This window comes from Grammomys surdaster, unplaced genomic scaffold (assembly GCF_004785775.1).
Source record: "Grammomys surdaster isolate TR1022 unplaced genomic scaffold, NIH_TR_1.0 126124, whole genome shotgun sequence".
NCBI lineage: Eukaryota > Metazoa > Chordata > Mammalia > Rodentia > Muridae > Grammomys > Grammomys surdaster.
In genome coordinates this window covers 4,301,469-4,327,770 of record NW_021620932.1, presented here as the reverse complement: position 1 = coordinate 4,327,770, position 26,302 = coordinate 4,301,469, and the positions used below count along the sequence as shown (strand labels likewise).

The window sequence follows — 26,302 nt, the reverse complement described above, 5'->3', positions numbered from 1 at the left end:
ATATAAAGACTGGATGCTCAATATTTTGTTAGGATAGTTAGGATGAGTGGATGACTCTTAGATTTATGCATTGGAAACTAGAGAGTAGGTTGGGTCTATACTTAGGAAGAGAATAAATGTTTTGGGAGGTTGCTATTTCACTTGTTTTAAATCCCAGATGGCTAACGAAGGCAGAGTTGAAGTTTACAGTAGTTGAAAGGGCATATAAAGGATATAGAGACAGCTTAGTAGCAGAGATCAAAATTCAGAATTTATGGCTAGGTAAAATATAGCATTCAGATTCTCTATGTATAAGCTGTGTGGGGCAGAAGAAATGCAACTTCAGAATGTAGAAAGTATCAACATTAAAAATTATGCAATTGCATAATAAATCAAAACTGTTGAGAATCCATGAATAATATGAATGGGATTATTTTCTTCTTCATTTTGAAAATCAGTTTTTTCTTTTCCATTTGAAAAAATGTAAAAAACTTAAGACGTTGGCTACAGATGAAGCTTGGAGCAGCTGCATGCTTATGAGTACATTGTGGAAGTAAAATTAAAAGAAATCATATAAATTGTGTGTGTGTGTGTGTGACCTTCTTTGTGTGTCTTCACTTGTGATTTATGAATCTTGATTTTGTAGCGAGTTGCTCTTTTTCACTTTTTTTCTTTCCATAAGATATTTTACTGTTGTCTACAATTTTTACAAACTACTTATGACACTGTTATCTGATCAGTAGTCATTTTTATATTAAGAACAAAAGTTGGAGACCTTGCCCTTTTTGCTGCATTGTTATTACAAACACAGAGAGCCTCTGTTAATAAACCTATTATTGCTTTCCAAAGGAAAAAAATAGTTTTAGATACGAAGGTAACGTATGTTTCTTAACATTAAAAACTTTAAATATGGCAGTGGGGTAGGAGTAGGTGGGTGGGACGGAAACACCCTCATATAAGCAGGGGGAGGGGGATGGTATCAGAGGGTTGTGGAGGGGAAAGTGGGAAAGAGGATAACAATTGAAATGTAAATAAATAAAATAACCAATAAAAATGTTCCTTCTTATTTTCTTTGTTACTAGATTTAACAGTGTTCTTCTAAATAGAGATAGTATTCATTTTCTCTACTGAAGAATTTCTGGCCATTATATATTTGGCATAATGAGTGAGTTTAAGTGTCAAATGCGCAAAGAGACAGTTACAAACACACTATTGTATGTCTCTCTTAAGAATCAATATGCTACACAATCACAAGAGGTATAGAGAAGGATGGATTTGGGAAGGAGAGAGGAGGGGAAGAAAAAATGGGGGACAGGATCAGATGTGGGAGGAGACAGGGGAGAAGTACAGAGGATGGGAGTGTGTAGCAGTTGGGGATGGGGAACTGGAGGTCGCTACTAGAAATTCCCAGATGCCAGAGACCCAACAGATTCCCAGGACCCAACACGGATGGCATTAGCTGAAATACCCAAAAAAGGGGAGAGAGGACCTGTAGAGACCATATCCAGTGGATAGGCACAGCCCTGGTGCCCATCCATCTCAAAATTATGAATCCAGAATTGTTCCTGTTACAAAGAAATGCAGCGACAAAGAGTGACGCAGAGACTGAATTAAAGACCATTAAGACTGCCCCAACTAGGGATCCATCCTATCTGCAAACAAACAAACAAACAAACAAACAAAACAAAACAAAACAAAACAAAACAAAACAAAAACCACTATTGCTGATGGCAAGAAGCACTTGTTGACGGGAGCCTGGCAGAGCTGTCCCCTGAGCGGCTCTACCAGAGCCTGACCAATACGGATGTGGATGCATACAGCCAAACATTGGACAAAGCAAGGGGACTCCAATGGAGAAATTAGAGCAAGAACTGAAGACGCTGAAGGGGTTTACAACCCCATAGGAGGAACAACAATAACAACCAACCAGACCCACCCCACACCCCGAGAGCTCCCAGAAACTAAACCACCAACCATGGAGGGACTCATGGCTATAGCTGAATATGTAGCAAAGGATTACCTTATCTGGCAGCAATAGGAGGAGGAGCCATCTATACTGTGGAGGTTTCATGCCTCAGTGTAGGGGAATGCCAGAGTGGTGAGTCAGGAGAGGGTGGATGGGTGGGGGAGTACCCTTATAGAAGCAGGGAGGACAGGGGAGGGACAGAGGTTTAACTGGGAAGGGGGATAACATTTGAAATGTAAATAAATAAAATAACCAATAAAAGAAAAAAAGCAAAAAAAAAAGAATAAATAAGCTTCATTGTTAGGAATTTGTGAATGACATTTGTAATGTCTTGAAAAGATAAACATCATGTGTTCTATGAAACAAAGCCTTTCTACAAATGCTCAAACTGTTAAATAATTTTTTTTGTAACAAGATGCAAGTTCTTTGATCACATTTTAGGTCAATTCTCTTTAGGAGTATAGTCCCTCAGTTTTAGCATTTCTCCTTTTTCTCCTATTTATGTCTGACTGTCATTGTATGAGTTTATGTATAGCATCTACATGTGGGTGCTCTTGGAGGTCAAGAAGAGGTGTCACATCACCTGGGACTGGAGTTACAGGTGGTTGTAAGCCATCTGCTGTGCATGCTAGGAACTAATGCTGAATTCTCTGAAAGAAGAATAACAGCCTTTTACTACCACCCTGCACCTTTGGTCCCTATAAATTAACTTTAAGATCAAATCAGAGGTCTTTAAACTTTTTCCTAACGAAAGTGACTACCACTGTAAATTTTAGAACTAACGTGAATCCAAGGGTATTTGGCATGACACTCAAGATGGCTCTTTACCCTTAAATTCTAAACCTCCTTCTGATAATTTGAATAGGATAAAAAGCATCAATTTGTCCTTCCAAATGCCTGTCTAAATCCTCTTGTATATTCAACACATTAGTAACAGTTTTTGCTAAATGATTAATAAAAGTAGCTGTCTCAACTTCTTGTGTCAAAGCAATTGCAGAAGCAGAGGTCCTAGCACTTAATGTAATTAAAGCTGTTATACTAGCAATAATCAAGCTCACTACCCTCTTGCTTCTGCTTAAATCCTGACTCATTTCTTCCAGTACTTTCAGGCTATTTTTAGAATACCAAGGTTCTGCGATACTCAGGGCACTAAAACAAAAGCTGGTTGATAGACTTCCATAACTGACATGCCAGATTTCAAAACACAAACACCAAAGTTTAAAGACCCTTGCGGTGTATGTGGCATAATTCTAACACCTCTCTGGATGTTTTAACTTTACATAGTGATCGTATAAATTTCAAGAATGCTGCTCTGCTGAGTGTTGATGCGGTAGTTATTGTTGATAAAATTACTCTTGGCCTGAGGTAAGTTTTTCTATTTTGGACAAGTTTCAAGAACTTTGACATTTAAGTCAGTGCTGTGCCACTGACCTATACGTCTAGCAAGATTTGAACTTGTAAATGTACACAGTATAAATGCTTATTTGTATGTATGTAGTAAACGTGTTTTTGAAGCCAAGTAAAAATTAGTGGGAAATTTATTACAGAATATGAAACTATACTTTTAAATTTAAACAAATATAATCACTCCATTTTTGAAAAAAATAATGCAAAAATGTAAAAAAATCAAATTGAATCTAGTCTGTTTCATACACATTCATATATTTAGGAAATTGTCTTAAATTTCCTTATTTTTGTAATTTTGTTAAAAGTTTAAACTTTAGTTTATTTAAGAAAATTATAAAAGAGTTAAATGTAACACTTAATTTAAAATAATAGAATTCATTCTTGGAAAATATCTAATATATCTTTTCTTTTCCTTTTGCCATTTCGTATCTTTTTCTATTATCAAGTCAAATAATTGATTTATGTCAGTATAAACTATTGCATTTTATTACCATATTATAGACATTTTTGTTTCTGAGACCTTCTATATCTTTTCTATTTTTCTGAAACTCATTTTTTTCTAGTAGTCTTCTCACTTAAAAGCCACATTATCTCCAGGAAGTTTACATTCTCATTATATTCTCCATGCCAAATTATAATAACATACTTCATCACAGCATGGGATCATTCATAATTAATAAGAATATCAGAATGGATTTTCTCTTGTGCCCATATAAACTAACTAAACACAGAAGTATCCAATAGATTTAGCAATATAAAAACATGAAAGTGTATAATCCAAGAAAATACTAGTTTTATGGCCAACTTAGTGTTGCCAAGTGTTTTATGAGTATGGAATAACATTTTAAGTATAACTATGCCATTTTTGTGACTAATAAGTCTTCTATCAATTTTTATTTGTGAAATATCTAGGATTGTTTTAGTAGTATGTGTGTCAAATGTAGTGACATTACAAATTATGTCACTAAGTACAGTGTATTTACTACTTTTTCATCATAGAATTTTGAAGGCAGTTGAAAAACATAATCACAGAAACAACCACAAACATATTTTAAAGCTGTATGATTTGTCTTTTACTGGAAGCGTACTTTTCCCCATATTTATTTGAATTCGTAATAAATATCTATATGAATATCCTATAGTATTTTTTACTATTTTGTTTATGAAAATTTTGGTGTTTCCCTTTATACAAAAATTGCAAAAAATTCATGTCAGTCTTTCAAATGTTATTTGCCCAGTCATTAGAAACTATTTACATAATCCATCAAATTCTTCCCTTTCCTTTCTTTTAAAACATAGCTCCTTGAGCAATTAACTTGAGTACTTGTCAAAGTAATGTGCTTTCTCATTTAATATTAACAACACCATATAGTTATATGCTTTAATATTATATAGCTGCTTAGCCTTTACAACATGTTTGTATAACTCATGTATTATATAAATATTATGCATATATGCATACATGTATCCACGCATGTTTGTGTGTTAGTGTATCTATAAACAGGAGAGCAAAAATAAGAGTCAAAATGAGACAGAGACAAGTAAAAGAGAAATCAACTAATTCAATTACTATTACTTCGGCATTACTTATAATTTTGAATCTATTATTTTTTCACATTTCTCCTCAGATTTAAGCCAAATCATTATAATGATATGTGATCCAATAACTTTTTGCTACTTGTCATTGAAGTAGTTTTACATTTTGTGTTGAATTTATCTCAATCATCAACCAGTACACACTGAGAATTCCATATATCTTAAATTCTTAAGGTAGCAACACACAAAAAGAAGTTAATAAATATCTCGCATGCATGGCTAAATACATATAAAATATTTTCAGGCATAATTAACATAAAGGCTAGGGTGTACAAACCAGCATACCAGTTTGTTAGAAACTAATGCTTTCTGATCATTGTAATATCTTACAGAAAAGCTTACATATATTCTTAACCTTTGTAAACTCATAAAAGTTTTAAATCATAGATTCTATTAAAATATTTTCTTTTCAAGCTTGCACATTTTTAAAGATGAAGCCATCCAGCATTCCATGGTCCATGTTTCCTCTGGCAGAAGAATCCATGTGCCTGCATCATGGATTCTCAAAACCATCTAAGCTCTAGGTCTTAGTTGGAAAAAGTTATCATGCTCATTGTTAATTTACTCATTCCTTACACAGAAAATCAATACATAGTACACAAAACTGCTCTATATATTAAAGGAGTTAGTATTCTTTAGAAGGCTTTCAAAACTGTTAGATTCAAAAATATAATTCTAGTCTTCCAAATTGGAGAACAGCATGCTAATTGTATAGCAGTAGATCTCTCTGTATTTGTATCCTACCCGCTCAGGGTTTTAGGGAAGCCAGGTATTCTTCTAGGTGTGGGAGGTCTAAAATCTTAACATCATTGAGCTCATTTCTTTCTGTGGACCATGTACTCAATGTACATGTACTGTCTGTGTTTTTGTCATCAGAAACACTGTATGTAAAGAACTTTTAATGGAATGGTATTAATTTACATCAGTAATAGAAATATAAGTTCCACTTATATCTATATAGGGAATAAAAAAATATTGTTCTCTTTTGTCTTAAACATTTGTTACTTGAAAGAATATGTAAAATTATGAAAACATTTCTCTAATTTGAAAGATGGGCAGTAAATAAGAAACACACAATGTTTATGTCTCTCAGGAATGACAGTATTTAAAAGATTTTAATTAATAATTTTAGATAAGAAATAAGTAATCTTTATTTCCTATTATGAATAAATACACCTTTACTAAATAGAGAAATCTATAATATAATAAAATGATATTAATTTAAGATATTTATATATCTTAGGAAGTATATATTTTTGTCACCAAGGAACAATCTGAGTTAACTTTCCTAAACTCACATGGTGAGAAGTGAGAACCAACTCCTGCAAGTTATCCTCTGATCTAACACAGTCATATTGTAGTATATGAATTAATATGAACACATTCACACATATTCACACACAAAATAGTTTAATACAAAAAACAAAATATAAACTCATATGTAATGTGTAGACAGAGAACAACAGAGCAGTTGAATTATTGAGTTTCTGATATATCAATTTAATGAAAATATACTGGAATAAAGGTTTATCCATTTCTGATAACAGTAGAGTTGAATAAAAGACTAGGGAGAAAAGACATACTATTAGAAGACAGTACCTTGGACTTCCGGTTTGGGCCCGAGCATAGAGTAGGTCGCAGGCGGCAGCTCCGTACCCAACCCCAGAAAACCGAGAGAAACAGGGACTCCCAGGAGCTTGAACTCACGCAGCATCCCAGGTAAGGTAAAAGCAACACTCACCCCAAACAAGGAGCAACCGGGACCCACTGGGACCCAGGAATTCGCTCCTGGCCCGGGGCGGGCTCCATCTGGTCTGGGCCCGAGCACTTGCGAATCCCGGGAGGCAGCTCTGCACCCAATCTCGGAGAATCCAGAGGAAGCGGGGCTCGCAGGACCTCTGTGCCAAGCAGGGTCTTGGCTAGGAGGTGGCAGAGCTTGCCCCCAAACAGGGAGCGGCTAGGACCCACTGGGACCCAGGAGTTCACTCCAGGCCCGGAGCGTGGGTTCCTTCCGGTCTGTGCCGGAGCAGATCCCGAGAGTCAGCTCTGCACCCAATCTCGCAGAATCCAGAGGAAGCAGGGCTAGCAGGACCTCTGTGCCAAGCAATTTCTTAGGCTAGGAGGTGGCAGTGCTCGTCCCCAATCAGGAAGCAACTGGGACCCACTGGGACCCACTGGGACTCACTGAGACCCAGGAATCCGCTCCTGACCCTGAGCCCCGGCCCCTTCCGGTTTGTTTCCACCTGAACACCGAGCACATCTTGGGCCTCAGCTCTAACTCAAGCAGCAAAACCCATCCCAAACAGTTCTGACACAACCTAGATAATAGAAAGACAGGCCCCAGTCAGAGACAGCACAGATAGCACAAAGGTGATCCAGATGGCAAAAGGCAAGTGCAAGAACACAAGCACCAGCAACCCAAGGTATTTGCCATCATCAGAACCTAGTTCTCCCACATTAGAAAGTCCTGAACTCCCCATATCACCAGGAAAACAAGAACCAGATCTAAAATCACTTCTAATGATGATGCTAGAGGACTACAAGAAGGAAGTAAATAACACTATCAAAAAACTTGAGGAGAACACAGGAAAACAGGATGAAGTCCTTAAAGAAACACAAAAATCCTTTAAAGAATTACAAGAAAACACAAACAAACAGATGAAGGAATTGAACAAAACCATTCAGGACATAAAAATGGAAGTGGAAACAATAAAGAAAGCACAAAGGGAGACTATCCTGGAGATAGAAAACCTAAAAAAGAAATCAGGAGTCATAGACACAAGCATCACCAACAGAATACAAGAGATAGAAGAAAGAATCTCAGGTGCAGAAGATACCTTAGAAAATATTGACACAACTATCAAAGAAAATGCAAAATGCAAAAAGTTGTTATCTCAAAATATCCAGGAAATCCAGGACGCAATGAGAAGACCAAACCTAAGGATAATAGGTATAGATGAGAGTGAAGATTCCCAACTTAAAGGGCCAGTAAATATCTTCAACAAAATCATTGAGGAAAACTTCCCTAACCTAAGGAATGAGATGCCCATAATCACACAAGAAGACCACATAAAACTCACATAGAAGAAGGAAGACCAAAGTATGAATGCTTTGGTCCTTTCTAGAAGGATTATCAAAAGTTTCAACCAGAACTCCCAAAGTCTAAACCAGAGAGCACAAAGGGAGGGACTCAGGAACCTGTATAGGGAATTGAGGGTGACCTTGTTAGACTTCAGTGAAAGTGGAGGGCCAAGGTCCCCGAAAGTTTGGATCCCCTACTGTGTGGGAATTTGAGAGCAGGGAGATGGGAGTGGGAGGATGTTTGGAGCGAGCACACCATCACAAAAATTAGGAGGAGTGGGTATGGGATAAGGGATCTTGGGGGAGAATGAGAATGGAGATAACATTGAAAGGTAAATACGTATAATATCCAATAAAAAACCCACACAGATAAAGGATTTTTTTAAAAAAAGGGAGTTTACTTATCTTAAATTAATTTCAAAAGTTTCTAGGAGTTGCAAATTGGCTAAGATCCTATTTTAAGCTCTCCACAAAAGAACTTAAATCTCTGTTCAATATTCTCAAGAGAGAGGTAAACCCTAACTCCCTCAACAGTTAATTGACAGAAGAGAGGTAATCTCACAAAAAGTAGAAAAAGCTATTTCCAATCGATATATCATATAGTCTGATTAATTGTCAGTGGTGCTATAAAAGTCCTTTGACAAAAGATTATTAATATAGATTTATATATCCTTAAATAAGGTCTTCATGACTCTCTGAGTGTAGAAGGAGCAACTGTTGGCGCTTCTGCCCTGATTTTACAAGAACTCTGAAAAATTGGCTTTAAAAACAAAAGAGGGGGAACGGTACCCCCTCAGAAGGAGCCCCCCTGAAATACTCTCCATCATGCCTTGTTCACTTTTCTCTCTCTAAAGCTGAAAGCTCATGGCAAATCTCTTGCTGACCATATTGGTGACCTCGGGCACCACCAAGACCAACAAAACTTTACCACAGATATGGGGAAGGACCCTCATACCTGTAAAGGGAATGCCCCAGACCCAGTTCCCTTATGGAGCCGAGGACTGATATGCCTGTCCAATACCACAGAAGGCACAGCTAACCGGCTACCACAAATATTAATGAAAAAAATAGATACTCTCACAAAGCCAGGCCCAACCATAAATACGATGAATAACAATTTACATCTAGGGAAGAGAAATCTCCCTGAGAATCCCCTTCTTTTTTCTTTCCAGGTAAAAATGAATCACCCGTGATGCCTGCTATTAGAAGTTCTAATCCAGATGGGCCAGAAGCCAGGATCCTCGCTCACCCCCTACCTTTTCCCACCTGCACAAGGTTCCCTGAAGCTTCGCAACTGCAAGATCCTGCTTGGCAACTGCAGATAGACTCAAAGCAGTGTACCATATCATCTGAAGAATAGCAGGGATACCATAACTCAAGCAGTGTACCATATCTTCTGAAGAATAGCAGGTTGCAGTCCTCCTCGCCCCCACGAATAACTAGGACCTGCCGGTCGGGTCAAGTGCACCCAGATATGGGGCTCGAGGCATGGACCCCTCTGGACGGACCCTCATTGAGAGGATGTGCGCACGACATCAAGATTGAGTGAGACAGAGATCATTGCCGGCGACCTGCCATCCACGGAACCAGGTTGTTGCTGCCATCAAGAAGACGGTTGAAGTTCATTACCATCAGCCAAAAATTGAAGAGGATCCAGAAGTGACTCCTCAGGAGACTGACACAGCTGCCAGCTCCCCTGCCTCCCCCTACGGTCGACCGCTAGACTTCCACACCCTCCAGAAGGGTTCCTGGTATGCCTGGCTTTGTCCTCGCTTCTCTCGCTAGAGAGCTTGGCCTCTTGATCACCACAACAAAAATTGGCTTTTTCCTAAACCAAGGCCGCCCTTGATATGGCCGCTAATATTGGGGAGCCTTCCTTTATGACAATATTACACCCCAAACTGACAAATGGTTGGTAACTTGAACATTCACAAAGGGACTAGGATGGCTGTGAGTTAGCCCAATGACGGGATTATTGTAGGTCCACTTCCCAGGGGCCCACCCAATGCAGCCGAAAAGGAGTGCGTGGTGCTGGGAGTGGGTGCAGCCTACATGGCCTAAGACAGGGCTCTCACCCTCCTTTCACCCACATCGGAGTCCCTTGACGTTGCCCATCGTCGACAGCCTAAAGCCTTTGACCATCGATGTGACTCGTCTCACATCAGTGTTTTGGGGTTGTGTACTTGTCTAAGACCCCCCATAATTAGACATCCAAATTCAAAATTCACATAGTTGGGATTGATCATAAGATGCCATCTCTAACTAAACAGAGAAGGGGGAGATGCCAGAAGCCAGGACCCTCGCCCTTACCCTCACCCCCTACCTTTCCCCACCTGCACAATGTCCTCTGAAGCTTGGCAACTGCAAGATCCTGCTTAGCAACTGCAGATAGACTCAAAGCAGTGTACCATATCATCTTAAGAATAGCAGGGAGACCATAACTCAAGCAGTGTACCATATCTTCTTTAGAACAGCAGGTAGATCATAATTCAAGGCAGAGTACCTTATAGACCATGACATGTTTCAAGGCACAGGCCAAGAAGATTTTGTACTTTTCCACCACCTTGCCCTTCTTACCCCCTCCCCTTGTAAAACATGCTATAAAAAAGCATTAAAAAAAAAAAGAAAAAAAAAAAAAAGAAGACAGTACCTTAACAGAATCTAAGCCATACTCCTCTCTGTTACTCTACCCTCTGTCTTCTCAAATAAATAATATCACAATATAGATGGGGCCACCTAAAAAATAAATAATTAACTCTCCCACTGAACTTTAAAATTCTTCTGTTTCAACCTTCCAAGACCTGGGATTATAAGAAAAATCTAAAATGTCCAGCTATTGCTGATAAGTCTTGAATACCAATTAACCTTCAAAATCCCCACATTTCAATAAATAACGAAACTGGGTTAGTATTAATGGATAGATAAAAGAAAATGATAATAAATCACTTAATTATTTGTTAATGGTGAATATTTTCTAATTTATCATAGGTCACTTTTATCATTGGCTTTGACTGCCATTACTGAGGATATAGGCCTTGAGAGAATCTAGCTTGAAAAGAAAAAGTGGATATTTTGGAAATATCCAGTACTGGGAATCACAATGTATTCATTGTCTTCTTACCTAAATACATGTCTCCCTTTCTTTAAAAAAAAACTTCATATCAAAGCAAACTCTTATAATTTATTCAGAGAAAGCATTCCTAAATCCATTGATGCTAATTTTAGTCCCTAATTACTGTCAATAGCTAAATGAAAGACAGCTATCCCTTTCCAAACTTCAACTGCTTTCTAATTTTGGCATAGACATTTTTAATTTTCCAATCTTAAAGTCTGCCATAAATTTCAACTCATTTTTATGAGTTCATTGTTTCTTATTATCCCAGATTTTTAAAACTTCTTATGTTACTCTCTTCCTGTTATATTTGGTTGTTTATATCTACAAAAATGTGATGAATGAATGGTAAAGCCTTGGTCTCCCTTGATAGTATATCTGTACCTAAAATTTCAGATAACATTTCAGTGTTCTATTCCACTTATAATTGACTTCTTTGATAAAGGCAGAAATTATACAATCCAGGATAAATATGCTGTATATAGATCACTCTTATATTGTTACAAAGCTGTGAAGATAGATTACAGGTTGATCAAGTGAAAGTAATGGTTTTTCTTCACAAAATCTAACTCAAAACCATGTGATGCTTGCAACTCATGGCTTGGAGTTTCTAAGGTACCAAGTCTCAAAGATGATGTTCTTGTTTAAAAATGATTATTAAATATTTTTATTATTTTTGAGATGATTTTACTAGCCAAAGAATGATGAGTTTGAATTTATTTTAAACTCATGTCATCTTATAAAAATTCTTTTTTTTTCTTTTTTTTATAATTTATTTTTTCTCAAATCGTAATTCATTCACACAGGGGTTATAAACACAGAAAGGCAGGACGTGGGGAAGGGAATGACAATGGAGTGTGGGTGATCAGGAGGAATACAGATATCATCAGAACCGGGTATCGGCTGGGTGAAGGTTCAGGGGACAAGTCACTATGACTCTGCCTATGACTCGCTTGTCCTTATCTAAGTTGGTATTATCTGCCAAGTACCTATTTACAAGGTCTGTGACTTCTCGAGCTTGTAAATTTCCACAAAAGCTGCCTGTTTACATTAGCTTATAGCCATCTGTTTCAATGTTTTTCCACTGAGACCCAAGACTTGGTGTTAGTATACATGTATGACAGGCCTATTACTGCTTACCCACTGAAGGCCTAAAATCAGCTATAGGCCTAAAATAAAAATTCTTATCATTGTCTTTTACCTTCTGTCCTCATCAGGAAATCACATTAGTGGCTTTGTTTTCCTGTTTCCTTACATCTAATTAACAATGATTCTATAATTCTAATTGATAAATAATCTTATACATTTCTACAATTCAAGAATATATTGGATCCCACTATGAAATTTGAAGAATATATGATTGCCCCAAAGAATTATCACATTTTCATTATAAGTCGTATTTAGAGAGAATATAAGAAGAATTATTTAGAACTTAGATATCATGCTGGCTTAGGAAATTCGTGGCTGTAGGTTCTATCCAAGGTCCATGAGTTCACTGGCCATGGATAATTAGCTAGTTTTCCAGTACCAGACATAATCTACCTTTTGTTGATCAGGTTTTAAGTTTGATATCTAATAATCAGAAAATAGATAATAGATGATGTAGTAAGTGTATATTTTTATATAATTGATTTTATAATTTTATGTATGCAGTACAATAAAAATTTACAATGTAAAATCTGTCTCAAAATAAAAGTTCATCATAATGTTAAAAGCAAGGAGAAATATATATACATATGCATCCAAGATGAGATTTAGATCTATGATCCTTCACCCATATTTTTTTATGACCTTACCTAATTTGAATGTCATACCTCATTAAACTCCTAAAATGCTGTTAAATAATTAAAATCATGTTGTAATGTTTGCTTATAATGCAGAGAATTTTAGTATACTGCACATATTGAAACGGCAGCACACAAAATTACCTGTGGTGGAAGCAGGGGCAATCTTATGAAGGCCAGGAGCATACTCAGGTCACTGCATCTCCGTTGCATGTCATACTTGACCCACATCATTAATGCATGGAAGATGGTCTCTTCATCAGGAACATTGACATCATCACTTGCCAGCAGTTTATGGAGCTCTTCAGCTGGGAGGAGTAAAAACTCTTGATTTCTGATGACTTCCATTATATTTTCCTGTGGGGAGGAAAGATCTTGGCATGAATTCTGCTTCACTCCTATGAAGTTGGCAAAGCATCTCAGAGAAAAAAATGTAAAAATCAGTCAATAACCTTTGTTCTCATTATAACATAATCCTTCAGACTCATTGTTCAGACACAAGAAGCTGTTAAGAAGAAAGCATTGTAATTGTAATTGAAGTGTAAATGTATCTGAGACAGCAGAGATCTTGTAATAACTGGAGGATTATAATGCACAGCTTTGTTAGGCAGAATGTACTCAGTGATTAAATGTTCAAGTTTCAAGTGTGCTACTGTGTAAGATTTAGCAAATATGAAAAGAATAACATTTCACACGCTCAAAGGCTCAAATACACATACACATATCAGAAAATGACAATGCATTACAAAGAGAAATAGAAAACAAGGTAGATTTGTTGTTTATCTGAAAGGAAAAGAAAGACACAAGAGAAACCATAGAAATTACACAATCATATAAGCTCTCTACTCACCACTTTTTGCTATACTTACTTTCTCTAATGACAATTTCTTTTTTATTATTATTTTTTTACACTCCAGATTTTATCCATCCCCCATCCACCCTTTGGATTAAATGGTTGCTTTTGTTGTTCTTTATGTTTTTTTTCATTATTATTTATGATAAAATGTGTTCTGATTTTATTCAAGTCACAAATATATTAAGACTCATAAGCAGATAGCCATACATGGCCATAGAGTTAACATAGTCATTTCAAAGTACCATCTGGGATGGGATCCACCTGGGAAGATGAATAAGTGAGATTTTGGGGGATGCTACTTAGAGGTCCTCACTCAGTAATCTACAATAGCATCTTGGATGCTTTGTATTTAAATAACCTCTTGGCAATTATATTAAAATCCAAACAATAAAAGAAATTAAATGACTTACATAAATTAAACAGAACATTTGAATTATGTTTTATAATTTGAGAACTTGTAAATGATGATAATGTGTTTTGATAAATTTTGTCTCTCTTTCCTGCTCTCTGTCTATTGAAGAATAGGTAACTTTTCAATATCCCATCACTGGAGAAAAATGACTTTCCAGATATCATTAGCCATTTAGTGGCTTAATTTTGATTCCTCTTTACTTTCATCCAGCTTGTTTTTTCTCTCAATTGATCTCCCTGTGTCTACTCTGAACTTCTTAGTTAAATATCTTATAGTAAAGCCAACATGGTTCCAAATGAGTGTATCATCTTCAAGGTTTTCTTTTAATGACTCCTTAAGCTTTTAGTTTCTATGGTGTGATACATTCTAATTATAATTAATTCATTTCCTTACTTCCATTGAAGTTCATAAATTACCCACTCTTTCTTCTGTCATTTTATTTAACATGTCTTCATTTATTCACTATGATATTTAAAATGGCCTTCAATAACTTTGTCTCTCTTGTTCCTGTCATGCATCAAGATTTAATTCAAGAAGCCAGAAGTTATAGAGTTTATACATTGTCCAAATATTTCGTTGGTGAATTCGGGATGGTCAAGTAGTAAGAGCCAAATTTAGTTACATGATGAGTATGAGACTAAGATTGGTTTCATGAGACCCTGTCACAATCCATACATAAGTAAGTAAGTAAGTAAGTAAGTAAGTGAATATGTATGTATGCATGCATGCAAGTAAGAATATAAACTCAAAAGCTACAAGTGTGTGATTTAATTTCTCATGCCAAATATTCAGTCAACACACACACCAATAGATTTTCACAACACATGGCTCTTGTAGACCTCCCACAGCAGTTGCCAAACAGGAACCTGAACTTTGGTGCTCTTGTACAATAGAAGATGCACACAATGTGTGTAGCCTTGGATACAGAGACTGAGAACATAGGCAACACCTCTTTCTTTCATGTACAGCCTATCGAGCTATTATAAAACACCAGGCTCAGCCTTCAGAGTTAAAGGTCAACATTACAAACAACAAAATAACGTACAAATATGCATGGGACTTTGATCAGCATCAAAAGTGGAGTAATATATGAGATTATCAAGGAAACTGAAGCTAGACCTTACAGCTATTATTCCTTTTTGTTAGAATTATTTTGTTAGCTCTCCTAGAGACTACAAAAAATTTGTCCCCTTTACCCCAAAACAATGACAACTTGGAATTGTCTATGAATGAGCAATAAAGTAAAAATGTCTTCATCTCATTCTTGTCAAGTTTCTGTATTATGGGAAGATATAACCTAAAAGATAGATCTGAGCCACCATGATATAGAAGATAGAAATGGTTATCTAACAAAATAACCATATAATGGACTCCATTAATGTGAATTAAAATAACTTTTAAATCCACAATAGAAAAACCGTGTTAGCCACTTTTCCTTTTATAAAGCCCACTCAAATCACTCTTTGGGATTTCGTAGCCATATACCTTGAGCAAATACTTTTCTTGGAGATGACAAGGAAAAAAGATACCGGTAATGTAACTTAGGTGTCTAACCACGAGGAGTCTTATCACTGCACAGTATAATGCCTTAACTCATAAAACCCTGGACTTTAAGATCTTGGTATAGCCCAGGCTAGCCTTGAACTCAAGATGTTACCGATTCTCCCTCATTCAGTAAATCCTATCCAAAGAGTATGCCACCACAACCGAAGGAGATTGCAACTCAATTGGAAGAATAAGAATGTCAGCTAACCTGGACCCCTCAAAGCTCCCAGAGACTAAACCAAAAACCAGGGAGCTAGTTTGTGGCTCCTGGTACAGGTGTACTAGAGGAAGTCGAAGTAGAGGTCTGGAAGAGGATGAGATTAATCTTGTGGATACTTGATGCTCTAGGGAAGAATGATGCTGGTAGGAGTGAGGTGGATGGTGGATGTGTAGGGGAGCACCATCACAGAGGTTGGGGCAGAGGGAATGGGAAAAAGAACTCAAGGAGGGGGAAAGAAGAAAGGAGGCAACTTTTGGAATTTAAATAAAATAATTTAATGAAAAAAATTAAAGATTTCTGTATAGTGCCTCAAAAATAGCACAGGACTTGTATATATGTATTAAACAGGGCAAAAATGATATATAATAAAATTATTAATAAAAATCTGCGCCTTTGGGCTGGGGCAGACACAGAGTTGGTCTGCTCCTGTGGAGATACTGAATCCTGAGCCATCCTAGAGGAACCACTGCACTCAGAGCAGCCGGTAAGAACTCCATCTCACTCCCTAAGCCAAAGAGATACATCTGGGAGCCAGGGACATTCAGGTCCCACCAGCTACCCAAACCCCACCCCTCCGGAATTCCACTTCCCATCTGCCACTGCCTGGTCCTTTCGGCTGGGGCAGCCACAGAGTTGGGCTGTTCCTGTGGAGATACTGAATCCTGAGCCTTCCTAGAGGAGCCACTGCACTCAGAGCAGTAGACACCAAGCTGGTTTGCACTTAGGAGACATCTTATCCTGAGCCATCCTAGAGGAACCACTGCACCCAGAGCAGAAGGATTTCCAGATCTAAGAGGTGGCCTGAGTCCCAGGAGTTCTTCCACCCAGGAGATTAGGATCATAAGACTACAGAGACATCTGGACTCTGAGGAGCTCTACCACAAGAAAGATAACTGGAAATACAGACTCCAGTCTTACACAGTGAGGTCAGGTAACACCAGAGTTAACCAGATGGCGAAAGGCAAGGGCAAGAACATAAGCAACAGAAACTAAAGTTTCTTGGCATCATCAATACCCAGCTCTCCCAATATAGCAAGCCCTGGACACCCCATCACAACGGAAAAGCAGGATTCAGAATTAAAATCACTTCTCATAATGATGATGGAGGATTATAAGAAGGACATAAGTAACTCCCTTAAAGATATACAGGAGAGTACAAGTAAACAGGTAGAAGCCCTTAAAGAGGAATCACAGAAATCCCTTAAAGTACTGCAAGAAAACACTAAGAAGGAATTAGACAAAAACATTCAGGATCTGAAAATGGAAATAGAAACAATAAAGAAAGCTCAAAGGAAGACAACCATGGAGATAGAAAACCTAAGAAAGAGATCAGGAGTCATATATGCAAGCATCACCAACCAAATACAAGAGATAGAAGGGAGAATTTCAAATGCAGAAGATACTATGGAAAATATTGACAAAGTTGTCAAAGAAAATGCAAAATGCAAAAATCTCCTAACTCAAAACATCCAGGAAATCCAGGACACAATGAGAAGACCAAACCTAAGGATAATAGGTATAGATGAGAATGAAGATTCCCAACTTAAAGGGCCAGTAAATATCTTCAACAAAATTATTGAGGAAAACTTCCCTAACCTAAAGAACAAGATGCCCATAAACATACAAGAAGCCTACAGAACACCAAATAGACTAGACTAGAAAAGAAATACCTCCCGTCACATAATAATCAAAACATCAGATGCACAAAACAAAGAAAAAATACTAAAAGCAGTAAGGGAAAAAGGCCAAGTAACATATAAAGGCAGACCTATAAGAATTACACCAGACTTCTCACCAAAGCCAGAAGAGCCTGGACTGACATCATACAGACCCTAAGAGAACACAATTGCCAGCCCAGATTACTATACCCAGCAAAACTCTCAATCACTATAGATGGTGAAACCAAGATATTCCATGACAAAGCCAAATTTGCACAATATCTTCCCACAATCCCAGCACTTCAAAGGATAATTGATTGAAAACGCCAACACAAAGAGAGAAACTACAACCTAGAAAAAGCAAGGAAGTAATCTTCCAACAACCCCAAAAGAAGATAGCTATACAAACATAATTCTACCTCTAATAACAAAAATAACAGGAAGCCACAATCAGTTTTCCTTAATATCTCTTAACATCAATGGACTCAATTCCCCAATAAAAAGACGCAGACTATCAGACTGGATACACAAACAGGACCCAGAAGTTTGCTGCATACAAGAAATGCACCACAGTGACAAAGACAGACACTACCTCAGAATAAAAGGATGGAAAACAATTTTCCAAGCCAATGGTCCCAAGAAACAAGCTGGAGTAGCCATTCTAATATCAAATAAAATCGACTTTCATCCAAAATTAATCAAAAAAGATAAGGAAGGACACTTCATACTCATCAAAGGAAAAATCTACCAAGGTGAACTCTCAATTCTGAACATCTATGCTCCAAATGCAAGGGCACCTACATACATAAAAGAAACTTTACTAAAGCTCAAAACACACATTACACCTCACACAATAATAGTGGGGGATTTCAACACTCCACTCTCAGCAATGGACAGATCATGGAAACAGAAACTAAACTGAGACACTTTGACATTAACACAAGTTATGAACCAAATGGACTTAACAAACATCTATAGAACATTTCATCCTAAAACAAAAGAATATACCTTTTTCTCAGCACCTCATGGTACCGTCTCCAAAATAGACCATATAATTGGTCACAAAACAGGCCTCTACAGATACAAAAAGATTGAAATAATCCCTTGCATCTTATCAGATCACCACGGACTAAGACTGGTCTTTAATAATGACAAAACCAATGGAAAACCCACGTGCACATGGAAACTGAACAACTCTCTACTCAATGATGATTTGGTCAAGGAAGAAATAAAGAAAGAAATTAAAGACTTTTTAGAATTCAATGAAAATGAGGACATATCATACCAAAACTTGTGGGACTCCATGAAGGCAGTGATAAGAGGAAAACTGATAACTCTAAGTGCCTACAAAAAGAAACTGGAGAGAGCACACAGTAACAACTTGACTGCACAACTAAAAGCTCTAGAACAAAAAGAAGCAAATACACCCAGGAGGAGTAGAAGGCAGGAAATAATCAAACTCATGGCTGAAATCAACCAAATAGAAACAGAAAGTACAATACAAACTATCAACAAAACCAGGAGCTGGTTCTTTGAGAAAATCAACAAGATAGATAAACCGTTAGCCAGATTAACCAGAGGGCACAGAGAGAGTATCCAAATTAATAAAATCAGAACTGAAAAGGGGGACATAACAACAGAAACTGAAGAAATTAAAAAAATCATCAGATCCTACTACAAAGGCCTATACTCAGCAAAACTGGAAAACCTGGATGAAATGGACAACTTCCTAGACAGATATCAGGTACCAAAGTTAAATCAGGAGCAGATAAACCATCTAAACAGTCCCATAACCCCTCAGGAAATAGCAGCAGTCATCAAAAGCCTCCCCATCAAAAAAATCCCAGGACCAGATGGTTTTAGTGCTGAAATCTATCAGACCTCCAAGGAAGACCTAATACCAATTCTCTTCAAAGTATTCCACAAAATAGAAACAGAAGGAACACTACCCAATTCGTTCTATGAAGCTACAATTACACTCATACCCAAACCCCACAAAGACCTGACAAAGAAAGAGAACTTCAGACCAATCTCCCTTATGAACATCAATGCAAAAATACTCAATAAAATTCTAGCAAACCGAATCCAAGAACACATCAATACAATCATCCATCATGATCAAGTAGGTTTTATCCCAGGAATGCAGGGATGGTTCAATATTCGGAAATCCATCAATGTAATCCACTATATAAACAAACTCAAAGAAAAAAACCACATGATCATCTCACTAGTTGCTGAGAAGGCATTTGGCAAAATTCAACATTCCTTCATGATAAAAGTCTTGGAAAGATCAGGAATTCAAGGCCCCTACCTAAACATAGTAAAAGCAATTTACAGCAAACCAGTAGCCAACATCAAAGTAAATGGAGAGAAACTTGAAGCAATCCCACTAAGATCAGGGACTAGACAAGGCTGCCCAATCTCCCCCTACCTATTCAATATAGTACTGGAAGACCTTGCCAGAGCAATTAGACAACAAAAGAAGTCAAAGGGATACAAATAGGAAAGGAAGAAGTCAAAATATGACTATTTGCAGATGATAAGATAGTATACTTAAGTGACCCCAAAAATTCCACCAAAGAACTCCTAAACCTGATAAACAACTTCAGCAAAGTGGCTGGTAATAAAATCAACTCAAATAAATCAGTAGCCTTCCTCTACGTGAAAGATAAACAAACTTAAAAAGAAATTAGGGAAATGACACCCTTCACAATAGTCGCAAATAATATAAAATACCTTGGTGTGAATCTAACCAAGCAAGTGAAAGACCTGTATGACAACAACTTCAAGTTCCTGAAGAAAGAAATCGAAGAAGATCTCAGAAGATGAAAAGATCTCCCATGCTCATGGATTGGCAGGATTAATATAATAAAAATGACCATCTTGCCAAAAGCAGTCTACAGATTCAATGCAATTCCAATTAAAATCCCAACTCAATTCTTCACAGAGTTAAAAAAGTAAATTCTTAAATTCATATGGAGTAACAAAAAACCCAGGATAGGGAAAACCATTCTCAACAATAAAAGAACTTCTGGAGGAATCACCATCCCTGACCTCAAGCTGTACTACAGAGCAATAATAATAAAAACTACACGGTATTGGTACAGAGACAGGCAGGAAGATGAGTGGAATACAACTGAAGACCCAGAAATGAACCCACACACCTATGGTCATTTGATCTTTGACAAAGGAGCTAAAGCTGTCCAGTGGAAAATGGACAGCATTTTCAACAAATGCTGCTGGTTCAACTGGAGAAGAACATGTAGAAGAATGAAAATTGATCCATTCTTATCTTTTTAGACTCAAGTCTAAGTGGATAAAGGACCTCCACATAAAACCAGATACACTGAAACTAATAGAAGAGAAGGTGGGGAAGAGCCTCGAATACTTGGAGACAGGGGAAAAGTTCCTGAACAGAACACCAATGGCTTATGCTCTAAGATCAAGAATTGACAAATGGGACTTCATAAAATTGCAAAATTTCTGTAAGGCAAAGGACACTGTCAATAGGACAAAAGACAACCAACAAATTGGGAAAAGATCTTTACCAATCCCACATCTGATAGAGGGCTAATATCCAATATATACAAATAACTCAAGAAATTAGACTCCAGACAACCAAAAAACCCTATTAAATATGGGGTATAGGGCTTAACAAAGAATTTTCAACTTAGGCAACTCGAATGGTCGAGAAGCACCTAAAGAAATGCTCAGTATCCTTAGTCGTCAGGGAAATGCAAATCAAAACAACCCTGAGATTCCATCTCACACCAGTCAGAATGGCTAAGATTAAAAACTCAGGTTATAGTAGATGCTGGCGAGGGTGTGGAGAAAGAGGAACACTCCTCCATTGTTGGTGGGACTGCAAGATGGTGCAACCAATTTGGAAATCAGTGTGGCGGTTCCTCAGAAAATTTGACATAGCATTACCTGAGGATCCAGCTGTACCATTCCTAGGCATATACCCAGAAGATGCTCAAACATATAACAAGGACATATGCTCAACTATGTTCATAGCAGCCTTATTTATAATAGCCAGGAGCTAGAAAGAACCCAGATGTCCTTCAACAGAGGAATGGATTCAAATAATGTGGTCTATTTACACAATGGAATATTACTCAGCTATTAAAAACAATGACTTTTAGAGGTTCCTTGGTAAATGGATGGAACTAGAAATTATCATCCTGAGTGAGGTAAGCCAATCACAAAAGAACACACATGGTATTCACTCACTGATTATGGAATATTAGCCCAGAATCTTGAAATGCCCAAGATTCAACTCACAGGCCACATGAAGCTAATGAAGAAGGAAGACCAAGTGGGGGTGATTCGGTCCTTCTTAGAAGGAGCAACAAAATACTCAAGGGAGCAAATATGGAGACAAAGTGAGGGACAGAAACTGAAGGAGGGGCCATCTGAAGACCATTCCACCTGAGTATCTATCCCATGTGCAGTCACCAAAGGTAGATGCTGATGTGGAAGTCAGGAAGTGAATGCTGATAAGAGCCTGATATAGATGTCTCCTCAGTTGTCTGCAAGAGTCTGACGTATTCAGAGGCAGATGCTCACAACTAGCCATTGAACTGATCATGGGGTTCCCAATGGAGGAGTTAGAGTGAAGACCATTGGAGCTGAAAGGATTTGTGGCCCCATGAGGAGAGAAACAATAGCAACCAACCACAGCTCCCAGGGTCTAAACCACCAGCCTGGGAGCACTTAGGGAGGGATCCGTGTCTTCAGCTATATATGTAAGAGCCAAGGGCCCTGCTGGGCATAGGTGGAAGAAGAGATCCTTGACCTCATGAAGACTGGACGCCCCAAGGAGTGGGAATTTGAGGGTGGGGAGGTGGGAGTTGGGGGGTAGGTAGGGGTTACATGTGCAGAGAAGAAGGAGGAGGGGTGAGGGAATAGGGGGTTCCTGGGTGGGTGGGGCATGGGGTAAGGGGACAACACATGAAATGTAAATAAAACACCCAATAAAAAAATCTGCAGTAGCAGTATAAATTACTCAAGGTCTAAAGTGATATACATTCTTCCATTTAAATCAGAAATCCTATTCTGTGCAGTGTATACTTGGGGCACACAGATTCCAACGTTGTTTTTCTTGTTGTAACCTTCTCCCACAGTATCTGAGATTAAATCCAAAGAAGACAGCTGAGACACTTAATGAGTAATTATAAAAAAAATGCTCGAGGTAGAAGTCTCCCCAAAACAACATGACTCCTGTAGTAGAGTGAGACTTTCAGAATAAAAAAAAATAGGCAAGGTACAGCAGTAATGCTTAACTGTATTTTATCATTCATTTGATGAATGTGTATCTTCATATTAGGATCAAGTTCTAATTAATTTTGCAAGAAGAACCCTGCATTAGGAAGTTAATTATATCTCTGGGCTGGAAACACCTTCAACTTCAACAATATATGTTTAATCACTTCTTTCAGGTCGTACGCTACTTATTTACACAAATTATTTCAAAATAAAAAGTATCAATATATCTCTAATATTGGATATCACAAAATTGCAGATTCAAATCTCTTGAAAATTATTTTACATCCTTGTTTCTTCTACAGTTTTACAATATTTTTGTAGTTGTTGTGTGACTATTTATTGAGTTAATATATCATATGTTTTGAACCATATTACAACCACATTTGTATGATGAGATGTAGGAAGAAAACCATAGTTTACAGAAATTTAGAGAGCAATTTTGTTCTCTTTGCTTTTTCTTTAACTCAAACATGTCTGCCATTATTAGACTACACCTAAAATTGTATAGTTATACTGTAGATATAAAATAAGGAACACAATAAAAATCACTCTGTGAAACACTTGACTTGGTGTCTGTCATAAAGATTTTGTTCAAGGCATATTTCATTATATTTTATAGTGTCCTCTTTATGACGACCCTTGGGGAAATTTCTTACAGGATTTAGTAGCTAGAATAATTGCACTTCTCCTGAGTAAATTGCTTTTTCTTTATCATTGATGTTGTAAATTATGAAATTGATCAGATTTCTCTTTTTATTTAGCCTCCAGGAAACGTAGAGTCAGATTGAAATCCATCTGGCAGGAAGGATATAGGCATTTATAGTTTGATTTCCTTTCTGACAGCTCTGGTAATAGTTTCATTTACTATCACTACAGACACTTGCTTTTCTTTTCTCATAGACCTGTTCCTTATTCAGCTAAAATTTGTATAATTTTGTATCTTTGTAAATCCTAATACAATCTTTTCAAACTCTTGATGCTGATGGAAAAAAAAACCCTGTGACATATGTGGGTTTTGAGACCTATTAGTTATTGCAGCTTATGTTATATGCCTATATCAATTAATATCTGTGTTTTTACACATAGAAAGACTCTAAAATTCCTTTTGTTCCCCTCTCCTCTCTACTGAAGCTCTATTCAATGACATTTTTTCCTAAAGTGTTTCTGTGAAAATTGCAAGTTAGTTCCTGGAATGTTTTAAGTAAGCATGCTTTGTTTATCAGGTTTTATAAATTTAAAACTACTTATGTTATTGTGGAAAAAACAGTGAAAATATATTTTATATCAGTGTATTTGATTAGGTTAATACTAAAATTTGACATTTGTCTCAATTAAACAAAAACACATACACAAACACATTGTAAGTAAAGTTTAAATACTTAAAATAGAGAAATATTTTTCCATCAAATGTATGATGCTACTGCAAAATCAAAGTTTAAAATGTACAGAAAAGTGGCAGGAGATGTGGTTCAATATAACATGTTTGCCTAGCATATACAAGTTTCATCTCAATGCTGGAAAAAGAAAATTATAAAAATAGATTCTAAATACCCAGAAATTTCTAAGCAATATTTTTGTTTTACATTTCCTGAATTTTGCATGAAAGTATTTTCAAAGGTTGATTTTCCTCTCTTTTAACTCGTTATACATTTGTAAAAGTAAATTAACATCAACATTTTTTCAAAATTTAAAAATAAATGTCACTTTTCTATGCCACATAAAGTATTAGCTGAACATCAAGGCTAATGTTATGTTAAGCAGAATATAAGCATATCCTAAGCTGTAGAGATGGTTCAGTGGGTAACAGCAAGGGCTGTTTTGGTAGGTTGAATATGCATGCCCCCACAGACAAATGAGCTTGCATTCTTGGCACATGATGCCTGGTACTATTAGGAGGATTGGCTTTGTTGGAGTGGGTGTGACTTTTTTGGAGGAACTGTCTCACTGTGGGCGTGGCTGTGAGATCTCAGATGCTCAAACCCAGGCTCAGTGACTCACTGTCTCTTCTGCTGCCTGCAGTTCAAGATGTACAAATTGCAGTTCCATCTCCATCACCATGAATGCCTGAATGCTACTATGCTTCACACCTAACCCCTGAACTCTAAGCAAGCCCCAATGAAATGTTTTCCTTTATAAGAATTGCTGTTGTCATATGAAGCCTAATGATTAAAGTTTCATATCTTAAAATCATCAATTTAATCTTATGGTATAATTAAAATATGTATATAAATAGTGTATTGTCTTATACACTTTAAATTTAATCAGTTGTTAATCAAGGTTCTTATCCTAAAAGTTCAAGCTATATATTATATAATACTGTGGTTAACTTAAGATATCAAATCACCATTGGAAGTTCTATTCCACTAAAACTCACTTCCTTCATATTTTTTTCATTTATTCCCACTATTTACACTTTCTAGTAATTGATGCAAATTGTGTCATGGGGTACTTAATAATTTCTGTGAAAGTGTAGGACACATGTCATAAATATTAGAGTATGTTGTATTCATTCTACATTATTAAAGTTATTTTATCAAAGATGACCCCTTAAAAAGCTTGTGCTGCCAAAAAAGTGCTATTCTATAGATAAAGCATAAAATATGTCTATTTGCCATTGTTGAAGTTTAATACATATACATGAAAAAAATGTCAAACTTCGGTATTATATCATAGTATTTTAAATTTATAATTTCTTCAAAGTCTGTTACAGGAAAAGTTTAAATGGCCTAAAATATTCACATGATTCAACTTTTTCAAAAATGAAGATTGAATTATCAATAACTTACTACTAAGCATTACCTTTCTTCTTCAACTTATAGATGAAGCTTCTAACTTCTGGAGACACAAAAATAATTAGGAGCCAAAATTGCAACCTTACAGAGGTCACAAGTGGCAACCCTTGATGATTCTCTTGACATCTCTTTCATTCCTTACAATGAGCCCAATCTATCTTTAAAACATTACTTTAATATTGTTACTATTAAGATATTGCTATCAAGATTCTAACCTTTTCACAATTTGAAAATGTTTTTTCATGGGCTTTGGGTTGTTTGTCATCCTTGAATTGATGTTGAAGGCCAGTTTTAATAAACTATTGCACACTGCATTAGAATTTCACAGTGAGTGGGAATTCAAGATATTTCCACACCTTGTCTTTTTTATGACATTCTGAGACTCAGAGGAGCTCAGATATATTCGTGTTGTTGTCTTAAGTCAGGACTTGAATTAAAAATTGCATTCCATTCTTCCTGTAGCCTCACATTTTATTAGGTAAACTATACAAATTTTAACTAACTGTTGGCTGATTTATTTCTGGTTTTCCTCTATAACTACAGTATCAACTATAGTTTCATTTCCTGCCTTCTTATTTGTGAAACAGGCATACCCCTCAGTTATTGGCTGATGACCTTGGTATTGG

General features: G+C 36.8%; 1 protein-coding gene across 2 annotated transcripts in view; it reads right to left on the bottom strand.

Annotated features, from left to right (window-relative positions):
- Klhl1 (kelch like family member 1) overlaps positions 1-26,302 on the bottom strand; it is a 350,430-nt gene that overhangs the window by 128,141 nt on the left and 195,987 nt on the right. For both annotated transcript variants that reach the window (XM_028756561.1, XM_028756563.1), the window contains one exon: positions 13,070-13,282. In XM_028756561.1, the coding sequence (XP_028612394.1) occupies positions 13,070-13,282 (213 nt within the window). The remainder of the gene's footprint in view (positions 1-13,069; positions 13,283-26,302) is intronic.